This window comes from Pongo abelii, chromosome 7, assembly GCF_028885655.2.
Source record: "Pongo abelii isolate AG06213 chromosome 7, NHGRI_mPonAbe1-v2.0_pri, whole genome shotgun sequence".
Classification (NCBI taxonomy): domain Eukaryota; kingdom Metazoa; phylum Chordata; class Mammalia; order Primates; family Hominidae; genus Pongo; species Pongo abelii.
This window is the reverse complement of record NC_071992.2, coordinates 91822461-91836223: the sequence shown is the minus strand read 5'-3', so window position 1 is coordinate 91836223 and position 13763 is coordinate 91822461. Positions and strand designations below refer to the sequence as shown.

Here is a 13763-nt window from a genome sequence, read left to right as displayed (position 1 = left end):
GTCTCGATCTCCTGACCTGGTGATCCGCCCGCCTCGGCCTCCCAAAGTGCTGGGATTACTGGCGTGAGCCACCGCAGCTGGCCAAAGTTTACATCTTCTAATAGCTTATCTCAAGACAGCTAAATCTAGCAAGACTTTCATTTAATGTAAATGTGTTTTTGAGTATCTTCTCTAAACAAGGCAGTGGAAAGTAGTAGGGTTCTAGAGTCAGATACTTGACCTTAAAATACTAGCTCTTTCTCTTACCAAGAGACCTTTGGCAAAATATTGAATTTCTTTTTATTGGTAGCATGACACGATAATAGTACCAAAACTGTTGGATTTTTGAAAAGATTAAATGATGTAATATTGTACAAAATGTTTAGCACATTGCCTCATGAATATTAATTACCTCATAATTATTAGCTAGTATAGATTTTATTATCATTACAATATGGTGCATCATTGTGTTAGGCAAGGGAAATATATATAAAGTGAATAGTAAAGTTTCTCTGCATTGAAAGAAATAACAAAAATGGTGCTTTACTGAAATATTTCCTCTTTTAGAATATGCCATTATGTTTAATTTCCCTTGAGATTTATCAGAAACCAGGGAAGAGTTAAAATTCTTATTTAGTGTGATAAATATGGTTATTTTAATAATTGAATAATTTCTGCTGGATTTTATCTAACACTTTCAGGAAGAATTAACTAGGGCAAATTTTATTTTTTTTAATGTAAAAATCATATCTGTCTTATGAAAATGTTCTGTTTGATTCTGTATATTCTGTTCTTTTGAGAGCAGATTTCCAGGTACAACACTTCATTGTTATTAATAAATGGGCCATACACAAATTATGCATTAAAAAAAATAACAGACAAAAGCACTGGCATCTCTTTTGCTAGTTAGAGGAAACAGTTTTAGTGTCTGACATAGAAGACAAGACAGTCAGTGTAATTTCATAGAATTACAAGCAGCCAAATTCACACCCCAACTTACCTTTCAAACTCTTTTTTTTTGTTCTCCACATAGAAAAATCACACAGAATGAGAAATAACCATGCAGTGACAATCATTTTGCTTTGGAGAAAAATCCTCATTCACTAACCTCTTCTGAAGACTTTTTTTTTTTCACAGTCTTGGGTTTTCAGTCACTGAACTTCTCTGGTGACCTGGGGACAAACCCAAAATACTGAAAACTGCAAAAGTTGATGTCTCAGTCCATTTGGGCTGCTATAACAAAATACCACAGAATGGGTAATTTATAAAATACAAAATTTTATTTCTCAGAGTTCTAGAGGCTGGGAAGTTCAAGATCAATGCACTGGCAGGTTCATTGTCTGGTGAGGGTCCAGCCTCTACTTCCTAGATGAAGTCTTGAATGCTGTGTGTGTCCTTTGAAGGGGGAAAACACTTGTCTTCACATGACAGAAGGCAAAAGGACAAATGGGAAGAACTCCTGACAAGACCATTTAAAAGGGCCCTGACTTAATGACTTAATCATGACTTAATCACCTTCTGAAGGTCCCACCCCTTAATACTGTTACATTGGCGGTTAAGTTGCAACACCTGAATTTTGGATGGAACACATTCAACCACAACAGCAAGAACTAAAAAACTTCAATGAAAGTGAGCATCTTTGAACGCTGACAAACACATAACACGGATGTTATAAAGCATGGCAAATATTGATGTGTTTCATGAATATGTGGATGCCTTTTAAGGGAAATGGCACAATGAGATGGATGAAATGTAGATCTACTGATACATTTATATTTACCTTTTTTCTGTTATTATTACTGTACTTTAAGTTTTAGGGTACATGTGCACAATGTGCAGGTTAGTTACATGTGTATATATTTACTTTTAACTTCAAGGAGTAAAAGGGGGTTATCAAAGAAGTTGAGGAGAGAAAATCAAATAGCTTCATTCTCAGGTGGTGAAAATTCCAACAACTCCTTTTTAGCATGTATCACAATCTTAAATTGTTTTTCCTCCTCTCGTTTCCTTCTTTGTTTTTTCTGCCCCATTAGAATGTCAGATCCAAGATTACAGGGAATTTGTATGTTTTGTCTATCACCTAACCCATTTCCTAAAGTTGTATAAGGACATTGTGGGTGCTTAATAAAAATTGCTCAACAAATGAATGAGGAGTAGATTTGGATGTTTTCTGAAACATCTGTCCAAGATGAAATTAATTATGACGTTAATTTTGGTGTCGTCATTCATGTCTTCTTTTTTTTCCCAATTAAACCATGTGTTTTTGTCTTATAAGTTCTGTTTTGATTGTTTAGATGCCCAAATAAGATATAATAAAAAAACTCATAAGTTTAGATTCCGTGTTCGTTTTTTAAAAAAAAATGTTAATTTTTTAAAATGGTGAATTTCCGGACAACTTAAAATACAGATAGGTCTATTTGATGGGAGGAAGAGAGACTAGAGAGATTCTTAGTTGTTTCCAAATTAATAGTGGTATGAACATCTTGAATGAGTTGACATTAGAAGTATCTTCATTTATTTCTCTTTTTTTTCCCTGTGTGGTAAATATAAATTCTAAACGCTTTTGACTAGATTTGTTAACTGATCATAATTTCATTACATTGTCAGATGATTGAATTCATAGTTATAGAAAGGTATCGTTGATAGTGGTGAAGAACATTTAGCTTCCTTTATCTCTTGCGAGGATGTTTTAATTTTTAATTGCCTATCCTTGTCTTTCTCAATAGTGCCTAAATGTGATATATAACATTTAGACCAATATAAACAATTCCAAACACATTTTGTTTCAAATATAAACACTTAATATGGTAATACAATGATTTTATTTCAACATACATTATTTTGAAAATATTTTTAAGGTTTCTGATTTTGCTATTGTAATTGCAAATGCAAATATGAAATATAAATACACACTGGGGAATAAAAAATGCTATAGTATTTATTATATTTAAAGGATAATTATAATTTTCATATTTAAAAACCATGCTATTTAGTTGAATTTGCTTGCTAATGGAATCGCAAATGCTATAAGCTTTGTTTGCAGATTTCTAACTTCGTGGCAGATGTATAGAAAATGGGGGCTTATAAAGCTTGGCAAACATTTATGTTGATCACTCGTATTGACTTGTCTTCCTTCTGGATCATGAGAAAGTAAAGGTAACCCAAACTAAAAGTGCAAAGAGAAAAAATTGAACTAGTAAACTCTACAGACGTTAACTTCCTCTGAATTTCAGCATACAATTTGCCCATACAGGTTCCATTAAAGTTAATGGGAGTCGTGTGATTAATTCTCTCTGTAGGGTACTAAAAATGTACCCTGCAGTATTAAAAAGTCTGAACCTAATTTTTACTTTCTCTTAACCTTGATTATGTTACACTAAAGATAGGTACTTTCATTATCACATATATATATAGAGTAAATTTTATATAAAGATCTGAAAATTATTTGGGGAAGAGACTGCATTTATATGGATCAGAGTAGAATTTTAATTAGTGTTGCAAATATCAGTACTGCTTTCATTATAATGATAAAACAAGCATGAGTATCTGTAATTTACCCTCTAGCTATACAAATGAGAACTTAAACCTCAATGAATTCAATAAATGAAACATTTTCAGGACACTTACTTAAAATCAGGTCTACTTTTTAATCAGTCATGTTTTAAGTGAATGCTTATTAATAGATCATTAATAAAACATGCTTATGAAATGAGATTTCAAGAAAGAGGTGACATGAATGAAATACAAAGAAAGTAAAAAACCTGATGGAATATTTAATTTTGTTTTATACAGTTCACTTTATAGTGAGTTACATTAGAAGTATTATTTCAAGCTAAAAAATGAATTCAAAATCTTTTTTTTAGTTCTATATGAAGATAAAACACTACAGATGATATTGCCTGTGAATTCATGACCCTTTTATACTGCCCAAGTTCCCTCTGCTTTTGACATTCAAACTGAAATATTAATCTCATTTTTTCCTTTAAATAATTTCTGCCTGGCTTCTATCACTACCTGGGGGGATGAAGTTATAAGATTTTATTCTTAAAGAATGCAAAAAGAAAAGAACAACTATATACATGAATAAATACTCTACCATTCATTTTTCACTGAAATCAGCAGCTATGCTGCAAAAAAGGGACATGCACAAAATATTTCCTAAGCACAAAGAACACTGGGAAAAGGCAGGCGATATTGCAGAACAATAAATAAAGCAGAACACTCTCCAAGGGTCTGGGGTTTAGTTTGAATAGCATTCCAGAAGGCGGAATTCCTGCCCAACACCAACATAAACGGCAATTAAAACTGAACTTTATATGTTACACATATATCTTCTTCTCTGGATTTCTAAGAGTCTCTATGTCTAAATTACAATAGAATCCTTTGAATGTGGGTGGGGCTGGAAAGAAAAGTTACAATTACTAACAAGTCACAGTTGTCAATGTATTGAACCTGATGTCATACTCCTAGCTATTGAACTTCAGATTCTTAGAGTACTTCCAGCTCATGATCCCATTACTTAGAATTTACTTTGAAACTTGTAACATTTGGGGTTTGTGCTGCCACTTGCCTTCCTGATCTGTAGGCTCACTGCTGAATGCTGTAAGCATGCAACTACAGTGGGCTTTAGGGACCCGTTGGACCCAGCTTTGTGGCTGATTTGTGGCATCGACCTCAAAGCAGCAGAGGAAGAAGATGCTTTAGCTCTTGTTACTTATAAGTTACACTTACATGAAAACGAAACCTTAAGTGGGGCTTCTAAGAAATACGTCTGGTAGTCTGGGCTATGCCAATAACTAGCCAAGCCACATAGCTCTCACAGGTTTAGCACAATTCCATTCTGAATTGTTCTGATTCCTCAGCTGACTCTGTAGTGCACTCTCCATCCCTTTTAAAGACATAAGGTATACCTTGGATTAAAAATAATTTTGCTATACAAATATCTTTCCTTTTTTTTTCTTGAATCTTGAAATTCATGAAAATTGTATTTAGGATTTTGCAATGTCTTTTGAGATAACTAGAAGCACTGCGAGATGCTAGAATTATTTGTCACTACTTAAAAAAACAACAGTTATTGATGTATTTTGTGGCTTTCTAAGAAGAACAATGTGATGAGTTGAAAAGAATGCAGCTCAGACTGAATTAAGTACAATGTACCAAGAATATGCAGTGACCCAAGATGGCATACCTGCATAGCGCGTGTTGGTGTTTAACAAAAGGACCAAGCCCTTCGCACTAAGAGAGTGTCTCTACTGCGGATTTAGGTCTGATACTCTTCTCCCATCACTTGAATTCTGTGACTCCACTGCTAGTCCTCATTTTGATGTGCTTCCATGGGGGCCTCCTTTGCTCCGTAATTGTTTGGTCCTACTTTTGTATCAGGCTGCAGAAGTGTTCTTCTCTATCTCCCACTGAACCCAAATTATAACAAAATTATCTCTTTAGTTGTGTCTCTTTTCTTAAAATGTAAGTACCCTAAGGGTAGGGACCATGTTTCACTGTTTGGCACAACTGGTGCTCAAACTTTGCTTATTGAGTGGGATAGAAAGAACGGAACACACACTTTCAGAAAGTTCTCAGTCTTCCGATTTATAATTGCTGCACATTGAATTTTTAAATAGAGATCTAATTTGCATTACAAAGCCTCTGTCAAGGATATTTCTTTCATTTTAGCTATTTCTACCCAAATTTGCTATTTTACAATTTTGTACTGTGCTTAAAGGTGAGGTTCTTTTTATGCCCCCATTACACGAAAATGTGCTTTGCTAGAGCCTTCTGAAAAATATGTTCTATAAGATGCCTGATGCTGGTGGTCATTTCTGAATTCCCTCTACCTTTAGTGAATGTTCCAAGTATGTTACAGGAATGGAAGCCAGGACTCTGGCATAAAGAGCTGCCTTGACTTCCCTATGGCAGGGACTGCTAGGTCTGTATTACCCTGTTATGTGATGATTCAGTTCACCCCAATTTGCCCTTTGGGAACTGCTGTGAAAATTTCTTTTGTACAGTAAATCATGACAGCATTTGGCCTTCATTTGGGGGTGAATGCATGGTTTATATATTGAAGCCATTTCTTTTTTTCCCTTCAGAAATACCATGTGGCATCAATTTGTAAGCACAAACCAAATGGCAGTTTGGGATCCTCCAGACGATCCAGAATATTCTGTATTAAGTTTTTCAAGATTATCACAGCAATGAAAACCTAACATTGAAAAAATTGAGACTCGTTGAATCCCCAAGAATATATCCTCATACCTACGGAGATACTCAACACTAGTTAAAGAAAATCTACTTTGAAACATTTAAAAATGCTGGGGCATTATTTGTTCCGTTCTAGAATTAATATACTATTTAGAAATATGTACATTATATATATTTGTATATATATGCATTATATATCTTTTATCCCTAATTTTTTTTTAGAAACAAGATCTCACTCTGTCACCCAGACTAGAGTTCAGTGGTGCAATCATGGCTCACTGCAGCCTCAAACTCCTGGGCTCAAGTGATCCTCCCACCTTGGCCTCTCAAGTAGCTGGGACTATAGGTGCTTGCCACCACAGCAAGCTAATTTGTTTATTTTTAAGTTTTTTTTAGAGATGGGTGATTACACTATGTTGCCCAGTCTTGTCTTGAACTTATGGGCTCAAGCAATCCTCCTTCCTCAGCCTCCTGAGTTGTTGGGATTACGGGTGTGCACCACCACATCCAGCTATATCTTTATCTTTCTATATCTGCATCTATATCATCTATCTATATCTATAAATATCTATATCTATAGAGTTAAAATCTGTTTTTTCCACCTAGTCGGCAGAATTTTATATTAGTTATCTTTAGCCACCGGTGAGATTAGAATATAGAAAAAAAATCCGAGACAATTTTGTAGCTTCAACTTTCAGATATGCCATATATGAACAAATACAGTAATTCCTTGAGAAACTGCTTGCTTCTCTGCCTTCAGCCACCCAAGGAACATCCCAGGCTCAGCACTATGGGTTTCAAAATTTATCCATTCAGCCATACTTGTGGCTCTTGTGGTTGGTCTGTGGCCTGAAGCTTAACTTGCCCAGTAGTTCTATTTCCCAAAATAGGCTCAGGAAGTTTGTGACCATGTTTGGTTTGTTTCAAAGGGTTTCTACATATTTAATGAGGTTGTGAACATATACTAAGATTTGTATATGGTTCATCAAATAAAACATATCTTCAACCCTCTTTTCACTTCAGTGCGTGGCTTGGAGTGGGCTGTTTTACAAGCACATGTGTTTATCATATGACTTTATTTGGGGACAAACACCACTCCTTACATTTGGGATACAATTTCTGAGTAGCTGAACACTCAATTTCATCCCTCCCTATTCAAGAACAAATGTTAAGCCGGGTAGCTCTTTTCTCTTATTTTTGGCAGGTTTCTCTGAATGCTAAGGTGTCTTACTTCATCCAAATGTTCCCTTTATCATAGGAGGGTAAGAAAATAGCCTGTACCCTGGAGACTTTTTTCACCCAGAAAGGCATTTAACTAGTGTCTTTCTGCATGCTGGGGGGAGTAGGGAGCCTCTTATCAGTTACATGCATTTATGAGAACAATGTGTTCCACTGGTTTGTGCACCAGAAGAGGATCCTGGAAATCTTCATCTTCTGTTCCTCAGCCTTGCTGAGACATTAGGCAAATTATTTAGCTCTTAGGTCACTGACTTCTTTTGTTTTTCTATAAAATATCTTCTCCTAGCACAACAAAGGGGCATTATGACTAATACTGATAATAGCTATAAAATTTATTTTTCAAGTCTCTATCATACCATATAGAGCAACAGGGGTGGTCTTTTACTAAATGAACCTTGGTGAGTAGCTAAATGACTCACACAATACCTTCCAGTTACTGTATAATGTAATAAACCACATTCTATAAATAAGCCAGATATAATAGATAAAATGTATTTCATTTGATGATTCAGATCCGATTCAATAAAGCAGAATATTCCATAGAGTTTAGTTTCTCTAATTGCAGGAGATAAAATTGATTTTCCTATATTTTCCCTCATGTTTCCCTCCTCCACTCAGTGTTTGCTATAGTTGCTGATTGTGAGAGAAAACTAGAAATAGAATTTGCTATGAAATTTAAAACTTCACAAACTTCATGGTGCTTCATTTGAAAAGCAATGTGGAGCTGATAGTTTGTATGAAATTCTGATGTGGACTTTTTTTCTTAGAACTTTACAAGGAAAGGGGAAATGTCTGAAATGGAGATTGTACAATCCTGTCTTGAAGCAGAAGACTCAGCTAGAGCACATCTGGAAACACCCGGCATTCCTCAATATAATTCAAATGATATTTTAAAAGGTAGTATGGTCCTTTCTTCTTCCCATTGGTCTGGGTCAAGGATTTGGTCAGTACTGCCAATACATTGATGGGGAGGAGCCCAGGATGTGGCTAGTGCTGTGGCTGTGTTGGTAACCTGAATGGGGCTGAGCAAATCAGGGAGTACACTGAAGATAATGACAGGTACCATTCTTGCAACATTTATGTAAAGTTTTACACTATTTCAAAACGAAAAGTAAAATAAAATTTTTAAAAAGCTGACATGGTTTAGGATAACAATTTTACCAGAAGAATATCTTATGTTGCATTTAGCCCATGTAGAACATTATACCTATATATAATGTTATATATTTCTTTATGTTTTCTGGTGTGTACGTACATTTATAGATATATTCTTATTGATATAGTTTCTCTAAGATTCTGACATATTTCAGAACAAAGGAAGAAATCTTACCAGTCAGTTCAGTAAGATAATTGGAAAGGGAGACTTGAATATGTGAAAAATTTATTTTGATCTATGGAAGATGTTAATATTATTTTCCTTAGTTTTTGTCTTTCTGATTAAAGGCTTAATGCAACCTTGTATTTCTCTTTTAAGTGATCAAAAGCAGAATTTGCAAACTTTTTAGAATATGTATTTTAGTTCAAATTCCCCCCACCCAAAATTAATTTCATCTACGTACACAGAAAGTATAATTTATAGTAAAGTGCTAAATCTAACCTGATTTCCCTCCTTAAAATTAGGTTTAAAATAAATTAAGCAGTACCTAATGTGTTTCCTAACAAGGTTCAGGGTACACAATATTCTTTGGTTGGCCACAAAACACAAGGTCCTTGAGCTGAGATGACAGATTCTTCAAACAGACATATCCTGTACAAGGTGCCTTAAAAGTGAAGGCATTGCTGCCATTGGCTTGCAGGCTTTATTTTGAAAAGGAGAATTCTGAAGGAAGGATGTTTGTTTTCTTCTTTTTTAAAAAATAAAATGATTTATAAAAACCGCACGTTTTTCTTTTTTGCTAGATGTAAAATCTGAGCTGCAACACTGAACAAAAGCTGTATTTGCCAGTCAGCAAAGATGCTACCACTCTGCACAACAGATAAAACCCATATATATAGGGAAGTCAAAAGAGTCTTTAAGCTACAGTGTTTGAGAGGCTGTTTGTCTCTGATGGAAAATTAAGAAAATGGTAAGAGCAGCGTTAGCATGAGGTGTTCATTCCAAAATTGTCACTGCAGTGTGTGTGGCATTGTGTGTAAAAACAACTCTTCAAGCAAAAACACCACCAGCAAACTTCCTCCTTCCCTTCAAACCTCATCTTCAATTACAATGTGGTTCCTACAAAGTAAAGGGCTGTTGTCCTCTCTTCAGACCTGTACTGCTTCTGCGCACTAGCCCTGTAGACCATCAAGGCCTAAAAATAGTTGCTGGATTCAATGAGACATGAAGCTGATAGAAATGGCATCAAGCTAATTGGCAACAAACTCTATGAAACCTACTCAGGAAATCATATTTTTAAGCTGAACACCAAGTGGATTCTTGTTTGAATGTGAGGCTAACTTATTTTTATATTTATATTTCAAATAAAACAAAGGGGTATTGTTAAAGAAGAACCTTTTTATTTCCTTTATTATATATTTATTTAATCCTTTTAAAAAATTTGTTAACAAAATCTTTGGATTCAGTGATATTTATTTGAAAAGATTGTTATCCACACATTATGAATAAGAAAGTGGGGCTTAAAGAGGTGAAATGACATGTCCTTAGTCAAAATATAGACAACTTGATTCTAATCTATCAGGAAAGACGACGATATTTATAAGTAACCAGAACACAAAGTGCTAAGTTCAATACTCATATTTTGAATAACACAAGAAGTAAAATCCTTTATTTAAAGAATCAAAGGGTTATCAGAAGAGAAGTTATTGGTGGATGGTCACAGAGCTAATAGCCATTAATTATACATGACCTGCTGGAAGATGGAAAAAACATAACACAAATCTTACCATTTCCTCTGGTAGTTGGTTCATAAGAAAACTCTTAGGTCTTGATTGTTTACTTGACAGTGTTGCTATTATTACTCAACTTATTTAAAAAAACCGGAAAAGTTAGTTTTGGTGGCTGTTGTTGTCTGGAAGAAATAGACTATATTCAAAATAAAAATTGCCTGAACATGTCAACACGATTGCATAATTTTTCAAATGTTGATTCCTAATACACAGATTGTAAGGATTCAGTTCACTGGATGAGATGTTGTTTTTAGAAATGATCTGCCTTCTCTGTTCATTCACATTCAATTCAAGAAGTAGGAAATTATTCTGGAATCTTTTTTCTCATTATGGTCTTGATGTGAAATTCATTTCGTGGTTGCTGAACATCTTGAAAATACAGTGGATGGCTGCAACTACATATTCCTCTCTGGTGATTTTACTACAACTGCTCAAATAACAAATGATAAAATGTTTTAGATGGTATATTATTCATTTTACTTGTCTTAATGGTGAATTTACTTAGTGTTTTCAACAGGAATTCCATTTCAGAATATAAAATAGCATTCTAAAATTCTATAAAATGTAGATAATTTAGAAACCTGAGTTATAAAATACATAAATATGATTCAAACATATAATCAAAATAAAATATATGACTTTTATAATATCTTTCTGCTCTAGTTAATCTTTCTGCCTCCATTAATTACTGTAACATACTTTGAGATAGGTAGAAATAAATTAACTATGTTTAAGCTGTAATGAATTTTTGGGCAGTGTCCAGTAGAAAATAATATTGAACACAAGACAGAATTGTGACTTCCAGATTTCCATTTGAAGGTCTTATATGCTGGGAGAAAACTATAATTTATTATCACAATAACATTTCTAAATCAAGTCAGTTTCAAAGAGAAGTTGATTTACTCTGACTTAGGCAGCATTTCCTCTAAATGTGGAAAAGTTTTTTAAGTTACTTTACCTGGAAAGACATTTTTATCAGATGGCAACAATTTTACTCACACTTTCTATAGTTTTCTGTATCCAAGTTGTGACTCTTCTTAAACAGAATCTAGAAGATATGCAGTACTAATGCTTTAGGATATCATCTCCATTTTTATTGATATAAGTACAACTCCAGAATAATTTATTTTAGGCCTTTCTAAGATGACTTTAGCTATAGAGTTTGGGGACAGGATGAATTAGATACCTTAGATATGTCTGATCCTAAAAATGTAGGTCCTGAAATATATTGCACTAGTTTTCAAACAATTAAAATAATTAAGTACACGGTCTTAGATAGATAAATATATTTTCCAACTCATGGCAACTAATTGCTCTGTATAAAGAAAATGTAACTAAATATTAGCAGTTACTTGATAATGCATTTACTTTTAGTCCTGCAGAAAAGAAGATGCTGGCTGGCTGGCTGACGATATTAACTTGGAACACCCTGGTGTATCCAGATCCTCCTGGGAGTGTCTCTAGGGGCAGGTTGCAGAGCTTCAACCTTCTCCCTGGCCCGTGCAACAGAAGCAGATTTAAGGATGGCCCCAGACTGAGAGAGATGGAGACAGAGATAGAGATAAAGAGCAAGAGCCAGAGTGGGAGAGAGTGTGTGAGAACATCCTTAGAAGACCAAATTAACATTAAAAAATTACAACGATTTTCTGGGTTAAATGTAAAGGCAAGAATATAAATTTGAAAAATGGACCTTGAAAGATTGTAGAAAATTAGTACACAAGAACATCATGTAAAAAGGAATTAGAGGATTTTTTTGTTAGCAGCAAACTCAGTAAATTAACAATAAAATGAGGGAGTCCAATTGCTCACTTTATTTTTGTTGTTGTTAATGTAATACTAATGGGAACAGAGGGCCTAGAAAAAATAAGATGATATCCTGGGGAAAAACTGTTGGTGCATCATTTTCAGTCCTTGTCAGCATACATTTAGAGCACAGAGTATGTAAGGAGAGACCACTAGCGTAAGTGGGAGTGCTAGAAGCAATATTCTGTTAGTTAAAAAAGGTGAGACTGTTTTGTCTAAAAAAGTGAAGGCTGAGAATGTAGTAACTCTCTTCAAATACAAGAAAAATTGTTTCTAGAAAAGAGACTAAGCACATTCCCTGTAGTGCTTTAAGAATGCAATCAGAACAACAGGCGAGGGTTGTAGAGAGGTATATTTCCCTACCATACAAGATAGTTTTACCCCCCTCAATCACTATTGCTATTCATCAAGGCACTAGTTTGTCTTAACGGAGAATATGAGTTTTAAATTACTAGAAATATTCAATATAATCTTTATGATTTTTCTTTTCTTTTTATTTTAAAATAGAGTCCATTTCTAAGAAGATGTGGTTCGAACATACAGAGCTACATAATATGAGTAAAATAGGACCTAACGGTAGTGTTCTCCAGCATTGCTCTGCCTTTCCTTTTCTGGGTGTAACAACATTACTAAGAAAGGAAGAAAAAGCAAAAATCTGCTCTCAGGTAGATTCCAGCATGATGGAAAGCCCCAAATGGAAGTCTCGGCTTTGGTTACAGGACATAAGGTTTAATAAACAAAAAGATGCTCATCTGGGATGCTGCACCAATTATCATGTACTAAATAAGGTTACCTATTTCACTCTCCATGTAGAAATGTCCATCATAAGCATGTGCCACAGAAGGTCTCACAAGTATCATTATTGGCTGTGTTGAATTTTGTTTTTAGTTCTGTTTTATAAGGTCTGTAGTCTTACTTTCAGTGAGGAAGTGTTTTCTCAGGTTCTCAAGAAAGTAACAAAATGCCAGCATTGTCAAGGTCACCATTGCCACTGAATTATCTGACTGTCTGATTATTCCATCTTCCTCTGCATCATATTAGCCTGATGACTACGTTCTAATTATTTAAAGCGTTATGTAAATCAAAGCAGTAAATGTAATTTCTAGTCTTACTAGATATCATGTACATTAGGTCGAATAACTCTAGAAATGTCGTCATAATCATGTCATGCCTAATGATGACCTACTCAGCCCCTGCCAACATCATTCAATTACTCATTTCAGCATTGATTTTTCTCATGCCTCTCTTCATGGCATTTAAACAGCCCTCACATCTCCCCTTTTACTGAGGTGTAATGTTGTATAATGACAGAGATGCTTTGCTTCTCAGATTCACAATGTTACACTCTGTTTCAAATCCTTGTGGAGACAAATTGGGGAATCAATATATAAATAATGACACACTCATTTTTAATTAAAATCACTGCTTTCACAGAAATGGTATATTAAAATTATTTTTGCTAAAAAAATTTTAAATACCTATGCACAATAAAAAGACTGCCAATCCTTGGGATCAAGAATATACTTTTCCCCAAATAACTTTTCTATAAAAGTAGAATTCTTAATGGAAAATAGATTAATACATATAATTTCAAGATCTAACCTTAAAAATGGAAAAATGTGTCCATTTTTAAAAATAAATCATATTTACATACA

At 34.4% G+C, this 13763-nt stretch overlaps 1 protein-coding gene across 1 annotated transcript in view; it reads left to right on the top strand.

Annotated features, from left to right (window-relative positions):
• LOC112134657 (uncharacterized) overlaps positions 1-13763 on the top strand; it is a 72037-nt gene extending 58274 nt beyond the window's left edge. The window contains exons 3-4 of the mRNA XM_063726699.1: positions 8187-8316; positions 12616-13763. Of these exons, the coding sequence (XP_063582769.1) occupies positions 8208-8316; positions 12616-12983 (477 nt within the window). The 5' untranslated portion in view covers positions 8187-8207 and the 3' untranslated portion in view covers positions 12984-13763. The remainder of the gene's footprint in view (positions 1-8186; positions 8317-12615) is intronic.